Below are 11,377 nucleotides of genomic sequence, written 5' to 3'. Positions count from 1 at the left end.
ATCCCAGTAAAAATTAAGTATGAAACTTTTTTGTTTGGTTGGTTGGTTTTGTTGTTGTTGTTGTTTTGTTTTTTCAAGACAGGGTTTCTCTTTGTAGTCCTGGTTGTCCTGGAACTCACTCTGTAGACCAGGCTGGCCTCGAACTCAGAAATCCACCTGCCTCTGCCTCCCAAGTGCTGGGATTAAAGGCGTGCACCATCACACCCGGCTCTGTGCTGTTTTCTAAGTGTTTGAGAGAAGCCAGGCAGGCACCTCACACATGAAGTGCGCATTGCAGTAAAGAAACAATGGATTAGAGGCTTACGGGTTGTCACAAGGTACAGGTAGCCATGAAGCAGCAACAGAGGGTTTCAGATTTTACCAAACCTGTGAGCTGGACTTGGTGGCTTCTGCCTGTAATCCCAGCACTGAGGAGGCAGAGGTGGAGAGATCACTACATTTGAGGCCAGCCTGGTCTATATAGTAAGCTCCAGGCCAGCCAGGGATACACAGCAAGATCTTCTATCTCAAAACAGCAACATCCAACCCTGCCCACGAGATGTTTATAAGTAGACTCTACCTGTATTCTCCCCTTCTCCCCTTGGCTCTTCTGATCAATGAGCAGCCGAGGATTTATTGAAGAGCCAGTGTAAGCTCAGTGGTGACACACACAGTGTTGGGTAACATCAGATCCTGTTTGTTAAATATTCATCACACTGTTTTCTCCTCTCTCTTTCTCTCTCTCTCTCTCTCTCTCTCTCTCTCTCCCCCCTCCCTCTTCCTCCTGTGTGCATGCTTTTTCTCTCTTTCTCTTCCCTCTGGCCTCTGTCCTCGGAGCTTGTGAACTCACCTGAGAGCAGCTTCCCAATCCATGTGCCTTTAATATAAAACATATAAAGTAGAGCACTCGCTTTTACCGGTGAAGAGGAAGGGTCAGAATCCAGACAACTATAATTAGTGGTATTTCCTGATTCGTGCTCTCAAAATACCCCCCGGGAAAGAACTCAGAACTGGTAAAGCAGGGAAACACCAGGATGTAACAGTAGTTATGTTTTGACAACTGATTATTCATAATTGGGAATATTATCTCTCACACACTTTAAAAAAAAAAGGAAACCCTCCAGAATTTTGAGGAACTGAAAAACTTGACCTTAATGATTAATATGATTAAAATTTCTGGGGTTCAGGAGGTCTATCACTTTTTTTTAAAGACAGGGCTGTCCTGGAACTCACTCTGTAGACCAGGCTGGCCTCGAACTAAGAAATCCACCTGCCTCTGCCTCCCCAGTGCTGGGATTAAAGGCGTGCGCCACCACGCCCGGCTGAGTCTTTTACTTTTAACCCATGGTAATTCTTGCCTTTAAATGCCTGTAGTCTAGGCATAAGGTGACGTTTTGTTCTGTGGTGCTGGGTATTGAACTCTTGTATGCTAGGTAAGCATTGTATCAGTGAGCTGTATTGTACTCAGATCTAATGCCTAGAATGTAGACTCTGGACAAATCAAACCCTTCTCTGGCAGGTGGGCACTGTGAAAGCATTTGTCCCAACTCTCTATAAAGAATGCAAAAAAAAAAAAAAAAAAGAATGCAGCCAGCTATTCTCATTTCCCTCCAAAACTTACATAGAATGTGCCTTTCTGTTTCCTTCAAAGACATCGGAGTACCATGATATCATGTATCCTGCGTGGACATTTTGGGAAGGGGGCCCTGCTGTGTGGCCACTTTATCCTACAGGTCTTGGACGGTGGGACCTCTTCAGAGAAGATCTGTTAAGGTAGGTCCTTTAGAAAGGTTTTGTTTTTGTGGGTTTTCTTGAAGTAAGCAGTAGAATGTATAGTCATTAAGATTACTGCCTGGGCTCAATGGCTTAGTAGATAAGAGTTCTTGCTGTGTAACACGAGGATCTGAGCTCGGATCTGTAGCACCCATGTAAAAATCAGGCATGGTTGTGTGTACCTGTAACCCTCAGTGTTCAGGGAGGCAGACAGAGACAGGTGGGTCCTGGGAGCTCACTGGTGAGCTCGTCTAGCCAAAATGGTGAGCATCAAGTTCAGAGAAAGACCGTGTCTCGAGGGAATAAAGACTGACATCTGTTATCTTCCTCTGGGCCAATATGTACTTCCAGGCGACTGTACACAAAGCTGTACACACACACACACACACACACACACACACACACACACACACACACAAGTGAGGAGACTGTTCATAGCATAGGCAGTTTTGCCTGTGTATAAATATTCATGTTGGGCCTAAGGATATAATTTAGTTGGTAGAACACTTGCCTGGCATGTGTGAAGCCCAGGGGTTGACCTCCAGCACTGCATATAGTGGCTTATGCCCCGTAATCCCAGAGCTGGGGAGATGGAGGTAGGGGGGTTCAAAGCCAACCTCACCTATGCAATGAGTTTGAGGACAGCCTTGAAAACATAAGACCCTGTCTCTGAATGGAAAAAAAAAAAAATCACTGTCTGTCAGAAAGGGGCAAGAAGAATCTCTCCTAGATCGTCAGCAGGGCCTCCAAGGGAAGGGTTAGGAGAGTCTTGAAGCTTTTAAAAGATCTGTTTCTATGTGTATGAGTGTCTCCATCCATGTTTGCGTGTGAACTCCCATGTGTGCATGCCTGGTGCCTGCAGAAGTTAGAGGAGGGCACAGATCCTCTGGACCTGGAATTGTAGATGGGTCGTGAGCTGCCATGTGAGCGCTGGGAACTGAACCCTGATCGTCTGCAGGAGCATCAGGTACTCTTGAGCACTGAGCCACCTCTCCAGCCTGTTGTCCTTTATTTTTTTTTTTTTACATTTCAATCGTTCTTTTTTAGATTTATTTATTTATTATATGTAAGTACACTGTAGCTGCCTTCAGACACTCCAGAAGAGGGCGCCAGATCTCCTTACGGATGGTTGTGAGCCACCATGTGGTTGCTGGGAATTGAACTCAGGACCTTCGGAAGAGCAACCTCTGAGCCATCTCTCCAGCCTCCATTTTAATCGTTCTTTAAGAGAGAATTAGCTTTTTTTTTTTTTTTTGGATATAGGGTCTCACTCTGTACCCCATCCTGGCTAAGTAATAACTCAAGTAATCCTACAGTTTCACTCTTTCTGGGATGACAGACGTGAGCCAGCCACCATACTTTTTTTTTTTTTTTTTTGGTTTTTCGAGACAGGGTTTCTCTGTGTAGCCCTGGCTGTCCTGGAACTCACTTTGTAGACCAGGCTGGCCTCGAACTCAGAAATCCGCCTGCCTCTGCCTCCCGAGTGCTGGGATTAAAGGCGTGCGCCACCACGCCCGGCTAGCCACCATACTTTTAATCGCTATCTTAATGAAAGTAAATCAACCGACCTTATTGTAAGGAGGGATAGGTAATTTGTTGAAACAGGGTCTCACTTTGTTTTTTTGTTTTTTTTAAAAAGATTTATTTTATTTATATGAGTACACTGTAGCTATACACCAGAAGACACACCAGAAGAGGGCATCAGATCCCATTACAGATGGTTGTGAGCCACCATGTGGTTGCTAGGAACTGAACTCAGGACCTCTGGAAGAGCAGTCAGTGCTCTTAACTGCTGAGCCATCTCTCCCACCTGGGTCTCACTTTGTAACCCAGACTGTCTTTGGACATGCCATCAGCTCAGGCTGGGCTCAAACCCCTAATCCACCTGGATACTGGGCTTTGCCCTCCCAGATACTAGTCTTGAAGGTAGATCCTGCTCTGCCTGGCTTGTAAAAATTACTTGGAATGTACTTGGTATTTGGTGCTAATGATGGGTTGTAGTGGACCCTTAGGTATATTACGGTCACCTGTATTCCAGATCCTTTCTGTTCATAGTGGAGGCATGCCTTAGCCCATTGATTCCATTCTATTGTACTTTTCAGGGTCTGATCATCTAAACTTCCTAAACCAGCTCTATTTTACACTCACGTATACAGTATTTGTGTTACTCCAAAGACTCCCTGCCCATATATTCAGTCTTGCTATACAGAACAAGGTCACCTTGAATTTGACATTTTCCTGCAAGTATGGCCGGAGATTCAAAGGGAACTGATTAAAACACAGAAAGTGTTAAAACAAAACAAAACCCCAGAAGGCCTGCCTTCTGTTACATCAAGCCTGCTTGTCAGTCTTGGTAATACTGCTATTTGGGCTGGGTAATTCCTTGTGGTAAGGAGCTGGTCTGTTCCTTACAGAATATCGAACATCTCTTGCCTCTGCCCACTAAATGCCAGTTACAGTTCCTCAGAAATGTTTCCAGATGTAGCCAAAACAGAATCAGTGCCCACGAGGGCTACACACGTGGCTCAGTGACAGCGCATGCCTAGAATGTACAGGGTACTCGCCTCGGTGTCTAGCACTGTGAAAAACAGAGGAAGACTCAGAGAGCGGTTCGTTTTATTTCACTTATTTTTGAGCCACAGCCCAGGTTGACCTCAGATTCCCTGTGCAGTGGAGGATGACCCTGAATGGTTCATCTTTATGCTTTTCCTTCCCAAGGGCTGGGCTTCTACGTAGGTACCACCACACAGAGCTGGGGAAAGAACTTGCTTTTTTTTTTTTTTTTTAATTGTTTCTTACTTTAAAATCATGTGTGTCTCTGTGTGGGGTTATGCACAATGCAGAGGCCAGAAGAGGGTGTGGGATTCTCTGGAGCTGGAGGTACAGACCGTCGTGAGCTGTCACACGTGGGCACTAGGAACTGAACTCAGTACTTTGTAAGAGCAGCACATGCTCTTAACTGTGGAGCCTTCTTTCCAGCCCCGAGAGCTTCCTCTCTGGAGTCTTACGTAGCTGTCGTGGGTAAGGGGATTCCAGATATTATACTTTGGATCTTATGCTTTTCATCTTTCTGCTTCACCATAGAATTTGGAACAATGCCTGTGTCATTTCCCATTGAGTACAAAAAGACAAAACCCTCCAATCAGTGCAGTGTTTAAGAATAAGAACTAGTTCTGGCCTTGGACTGGAGGATCAGCTAAGAGTTGTCACAAGGGGTGGTACAGGCCTGCCATCCTGGCATTCAGGAGGCAGGAGCAGGTGGGGCTCAGTGCAAATTCAAGGACAGCCTGAGCTAAGTGGTGGTGGCCAGCAAAGGATGTGTAGTGAGAGCCAGTCGCAAACAAAGCAAATCAAAACAAAAAGAAAACAAGATGAAAAGAAAGGGCTAGCCAGGCCTGGTGGCAAACAGCTGGTGTAATCCCAGCACTAGGAAGGCTGAGGCAGGAAGAGAGCATCAAGACCACCCTGGGCTGCTGGTCTTGCCACATAGCCTTCAATACACAATGTGCAGTGTGATCCTATTCCAAATGAAAGGAAAAGATGGGACTGGAAATGTGCTCAGTTGGTGGCCTGCTACTCCAGCACACACTGGTTTATTTCTCGGCACTGCAGGAAGCCGGGCAATATTGTCACTGCCCTGTCTCCTAGCACCTGGGAGGGTGGAGGAAGAAGGAACAAGAGTTCAAGGCCAGTCTTGGCTACTTGTGACCCTGTCAGAGAATGGAAACCAAAGGGGGAAAAGGTGGGCCAGGTTAGCTCGGGGCCCTGGAAACCCCAAGCATCTCTCTCAGGGTGTGAACGAGAAGCTTGGTGCTGTAGACCTGAACTCTACCTAGACATCTAGAGCCCACAGCCCGAGCTCCCCATTTCTACGACACAGCCCTACTCCAGTTCAGTCTTCCCCTTCAAAGAGGAAGATGCTGCAAAGACAGCTCTGCAGGGTGGGTGGGGGTGGGGAGCCTCTGCAAAGGCAGTTAAAGTGATGTGAGTTTCAGCGAGGAAGTCTGGTCACCATCACACTTGCTAACTGCTGTGTTTTCCGGACTTTATTCTTTCGAGAACACTTCATGAAGCTTTAAGAAGCCCAAGGTCCTTTGAGATGGCAGAGTACATACCTCTGGCGATTCGATTCTTGCCTTATTCCCCAAACATGAATTCTCTTTCACCTTTGCATTTCTTGTCACCCGCTAGTTTTATTAATAGCCTTCTACTTAGAGAGGGATCCCTGTCTGTGCCAACCAAATAGTCCTGTGCGCCCTGCATGGACCCTGTGCACTTTTGCTTCTGTGAGTTAATGTTACTGAGTTGGTGAGTTTGCAGCTGTTCCCAGCAAGCTCCTTCAGGTTGTCGAAATGTTAACGAAAGGACTTGTAGTTTTGTTCATGGCTTGTTTTAGTAGTCTTGAATGGATTTATTTAAAGGTACAACATTCCAAACAAACCTTCAGAAATGGTTAAAACGGGCTTGCGAGAAGGCTAAGAGCACTGACTGCTCTTCTGAAGGTCCTGAGTTCAAATCCCAGTAGCCACATGGTGGCTCACAAACATCCATAATGAGATCTGATGCCCTCTTCTGGTGCGTCTGAAGTCAGCTACAGTGTACTTATGTATAATAATAAATAAATCTTTGGGTCAGAGTGAGCAGGGCCTGAGTGAGCGGAGTTGACCGAAGCAAGCAGAGGTCCTAAAAATTCAATTCCCAAGAAGGCTCACAATCATCTGTATAGCTACAGTGTACTCACATATATAAATAGATAAATAAATCTTAAAAAAAAAAGGGAAAGAAATGGTTAAAACATACATAGTCTAGGGAAAAGCCCCAAAACTAATCAAAAATCTGTATTTTTAGGTCAGCAGCGCAATGGCCGTGGGAAAAGAAAAATTCTACAGCATATTTCCGAGGATCAAGGTGATTATATTTTTAGACCTGTAATAATGATGTTACCTTAAGGGTATAATGTATCTTGTTGCTCAAAGGAATTGCTAAGATAGTTAAAAAATGAATGTGGAATGGTGACCAGGCACAATCGTAATCTTGCACTCAAGAGACAGAGTCAGGATGTCTTTAATACTGGGTTCTGAGCCAGCCTGGTCCACATAGTGGGTTCCAGGCCAACCAGAGTTATACAGTGAGACCCTGTCTCAAAACAGCCACCATCACCACCACCAACAACTGAGACTTGGATTGGCAAGATCTTAGACTCAAGAATTCAATTGTGGTGGTTAGTTTTTTTGTCAACTTGACCCAAACTAGAGTCACCTGGGAGGAGGTAACTATACTGCAATCAGATTGGTGTATAGGCATGTCCTAACGGGCATTTTCTTGATTGATTGGTGATTGATGTGGGAGGGCCCAGTGCCTCCCCTGGGTACGTGGTCCTTGGAGATATAAGAAAAGCAGCTGATGGGATGGGAGAGGTGGCTCAGGGGTTAAGAAAAAGCACTGACGGCTCTTCCAGAGGTCCTGAGTTCAAATCCCAGCAACCACATGGTGGCTCACAGCCATCTTTAATGGGATCCGATGTCCTCTTCTGGTGTGTGTGAAGACAGCTTCAGTGTACTCATATACATTAAATACATTAATGAATCTTTAAAGGAAGAAAAAAAGAAAAGCAGCTGAACTTGATCCTGGCCTTGGAGAACTTGATCCTGGCCTTGGAAACAAGCCAGTAAGTGGCTTTCCTCAGAAGTTCCTGCTTTTGCCTGAGTTTCTTCCCTTATCCCCTGAAAGATCAGCTATGATGGGGATATGCAAGCAGATCAGACCCTTTCCAGCTTTTGGTCCTGGTGTTACCACCACAATAGAAAGCAAACTAGGAGGCTTGCTTGCCAAACCACTCACAATTCAAAGGCGGTCCCTCCCACCCAACAGCAGTACTGAATGGGTATTCATAGAGCGCCACCTGCCGAGCAGAGTGGGCATCCTTTTCCTGTTTCCAGTTCCCTAGAAGCAGCTAGAAGTCATTGTGCTTCAGTCTCAGGTGGTTAACACAGCGGGAGTTACTGTCACCAGGTCTCTGGGCGTCCTTGTCCTCAGACCTTGTGGCTGCCCAACAGTGCTCAGTGTCATAAACTGAGGCTAGGAGAAATGGAGCAGGAAGACAGGATAGAAAAATGGAGACTCTTGGCTGTGGTGTTCTGCCTCCTATCCCCGTGCTGAGGGGAGCAGCTGCTGGGTAACCACAGGGTCAATATCTGTGGAATGGGTAAAGAGGAAGGCCGTGAAGGGGGAAGAGTTTGTAGTTATTGTGGTGGTGTGCTGTCTATCAGAGTTATCTATCTTCCATCCACCTCCTGGCTTGGACAGTGGACTTGAGAATACACTCGGGCCAACACCCATCCTTCAGACTAATTCTCTGATTCTCACCTTTGTTCCTATATAGCCGAGATTATCCTTGAATTTGAGACCTGCTTGCTTTCCAAGTAGCTAGGATTATAAGCATGTAGTCACTGTGCCTAGCTCTTGCCTTTTTTTGTTTGTATATTTTGAGATGAGGGTCTCACTTTGTAGCCCTGGCTGGCCTGGAGCTCACCATGTATATAGTGCAGGCTGCCCTTGAGCTCACAGAGATCTTCCTTTGCCTCCTGAACGCTGGGATTAAAGGCATGTGCTACTGTGCCTAGCTTGGTTTTCAAATTTAAATGTTATATTAGACTTTACAATGCATGCACAGCATAGGCCATGTAGCTGTTCTGGTAGATAATAATTATGTAGCCACACTGATGTGAGTAGCAGTGATGGTAGGCATTGGATGAACCTTCCAAAAAGGAAAACCGTTCCCTGAAATAGAGATACAGTGACCAGTACATCATTGTCTTAGTTAGGGTCACTATTGCTGTGGCAAAAAAACATGACCAAAAGCAATTCGGGGAGGAAAAAAGTTTATTGCACTCATGGTTCCATGTTCATCATCAAAAGCCATGAAGGCAGGAACTCACACAGCATAGGAGCCTGGGGGCAGAAGATGATGCAGAGGCCATGGAAGGGTGCTGCTTACTGGCTTGCTCACTCAGCTTTCTTATAGAACTCAGAACCACCACCCCAGTCAGGGACGGGACCACCCACAGAGGGCTGGGCCCTCCCCCATTGATCACTAGTTAAGAAAATGTCTTAAGCTGGATCTTATAGAGGCACTTTTCTCAATTGAGGCTCTCTTCACTCTGGTGACTCTTGCTTTTGACAGGCTGACATAAAACTAGCCAGCACAATCATACTCTTAAGATCAGATGCAGGCCAGATGTGGTAACTGACACTAACAATACTAGTGATTGAGAGTTCACTAATCAATACTAGTGATTGAGAGTTCACTAATCAGGATCAGGAGGAGTTCAAGGCCACATTTAGTGAGTTTGAGGATACTGTGGTCTCAGTTAGGGTTTTACTGCTATGAAGAGACACCATGACCAAGGCAACTCTCATAAGGACAGCACTTAAAATTGGGGCTGGCTTATAGGTTCAGAGGTTCAGTATGTTTTCATCAAGTTGGGAGCACGACAGCATCCAGGCAGGCGTGGTGCTAGAGGAGCCAAGAGTTCTGCATCTTCATCTGAAAGCTGCTAGCCAATACTGATTTCCAGGCAGCTAGGATGAGGATCTGAAAGCCCACACCCACAGTGACACACCTACTCCAATAAGGCCACACTTCCTAATAGTGCTACTCCCTGGGCCAAGCACTTCCAAACCCCCAGGGCTACTTGAGAGCCTGTTTTAAAACAAATAGTAAACCTGGATGTAAGTAAAGAAAGGCTTGACACTTCCTGTCTTTATGGGTAAAGTGGGATAGCCTGAGCAACCAAGATGCTGCACTACCCAGGGTCCTCTTCCTTTACCGACCCAGACCCTGTGAACTATGCCATCTGTGCCAGTGGGATAGTTGGCACTAAATGCTGCTTAGGCATTGGAGACATTATGGTACAGGCCACATAGATTTATGTTCTGTGTTTTCTCTGTAGGACAAGCCCAGAAAGAGATCCTCTCATTCTCCTATCTCGGAAAAATCCAAAGCTCGTCGATGCCGAGTACACCAAAAACCAGGCCTGGAAGTCTATGAAAGTAATCAGCAACCGTCTGAATTGAACCACAGCAGTGCTGACTCTAAGAACGTTGCCATCTGGGTAGAGTTTGAGATTAGGCTTCCTCTCAGTGGTGAGATGAGCGCAGAGCAGGTTCCCTGCGAAGGTGTTAGCATATGTGTAAATAGCTGTCTCCCAGGGTTCACTCGCCCTGCTATGCTGGGTGTCAGCAACTCTCAAGAGTTGAGTGTAAGCCTGGCGTGGTAGCACACGCCTTTAATCCCAGCACTCAGGAGGCAGAGGCAGGCAGATTTCTGAGTTCGAGGCCAGTCTGGTCTACAAAGTGAGTTCCAGGACAGCCAGGGCTATACAGAGAAACCCTGTAAGAGTTGAGTGTAAGCTTTTCCTGTGAGTGGCCAGATAGTAAATGTGGGGCTACCCACGTCATTACTGCATGGCCTGCTGTAGCAGAGGCAGCTCTCACATTGTGACTATTCCTAGTTATTATTTATGGACACCAAAATCTGGATTTCATATGAAATTTGAATTTTATGTAATTTTTTTCTTTTTTTTTGTTGTTGTTTTGTTTTTATTTTCAAGATTTATTTATTTATTGTACACTGTAGCTGTGTTCAGACACTCCAGAAGAGGGTGCCAGATCTCATTACAGATGGTTGTGAGCCACCATGTGGTTGCTGGGATTTGAACTCAGGACCTTCAGAAGAGCAGTGAGTGCTCTTAGCCACTGAGCCATCTCTCCAGCCCTTGTTTTTATCTTTGAGTCGGGTGTCATAATGTAGCCCTGGCTGTCCTGGACTCAGTATGTAGAACAGGCTGGCCTTGAACTCACAGATCCATCTCCTTCTTCTGAGTTCTGGGATTAAAGTCATGTGCCACTACTCCTGCATTTCATGGGATTTTCACATATCAAAAATATTTTTCTTTCCCTTGATTCTCCCCAGTCACTTGAAATGAAAATATCTAGTCCATTGGTTCTATAGCATGTGTGGTGCCGTGGGCTGTCGTTTACCAATCCCTGGTGTTCAGGAATGGTTCTCAGTCGCTGAAGAGCTTAAACAATGAACTCAGTGACTAACTCTGGGGCCCAGGTTCCAGGAATCTTCATTTCATTAAAGTCAGAGAAATGTGGCCTTTAGCTCTGAGGTCCGTCTGTCCTGACTGACTTCTTGCCATAAGAACGAACATAAAGTCCTAATTTCCTCGTTTGCAATTTCAACACAGCATATAAGAAGAACGCTTTCAGCGTCATGGAGAAAACTGTATCTGCAGTGGATGCATTTTTTTACATAAGTTTCATGTGTACATTTTTTGTTGTGTTCCTATACTGGGGTTTGAACCCTTGCCTCGGAATGCTAGACAAACACTCTAGCCTTGAGCTATACACCATTAGCCTATTTTTTTCTTTTTTAATATTTTTTATTAGGTATTTTCCTCATTTACATTTCCAATGCTATCCCAAAAGTCCCCCATACCCTCCCCCCACACACACACTTCCCTACCCACCCACTCCCACTTTTTGGCCCTGGCGTTCCCCTGTACTGGGGCATATAAAGTTTGCATGTCCAATGGGCCTCTCTTTCCAGTGATGGCCG

The 11,377-nt window shown here is 45.7% G+C and overlaps 1 protein-coding gene across 2 annotated transcripts in view; it reads left to right on the top strand.

Moving 5' to 3' along the window:
• The window catches only part of Poglut1 (protein O-glucosyltransferase 1), a 26,353-nt gene that overhangs the window by 6,063 nt on the left and 8,913 nt on the right, over positions 1-11,377 (top strand). For both annotated transcript variants that reach the window (XM_021184666.1, XM_021184665.1), the window contains exons 5-7: positions 1,631-1,752; positions 6,601-6,660; positions 9,705-9,804. In XM_021184666.1, coding sequence (XP_021040325.1) covers positions 1,631-1,752; positions 6,601-6,660; positions 9,705-9,804 — 282 coding nt within the window. The remainder of the gene's footprint in view (positions 1-1,630; positions 1,753-6,600; positions 6,661-9,704; positions 9,805-11,377) is intronic.

The sequence above is a fragment of the Mus caroli genome, chromosome 16, assembly GCF_900094665.2.
Source record: "Mus caroli chromosome 16, CAROLI_EIJ_v1.1, whole genome shotgun sequence".
Classification (NCBI taxonomy): domain Eukaryota; kingdom Metazoa; phylum Chordata; class Mammalia; order Rodentia; family Muridae; genus Mus; species Mus caroli.
The sequence above is the reverse complement of the archived record's forward strand: the minus strand, read 5'-3'. Positions and strand labels throughout refer to the sequence as shown.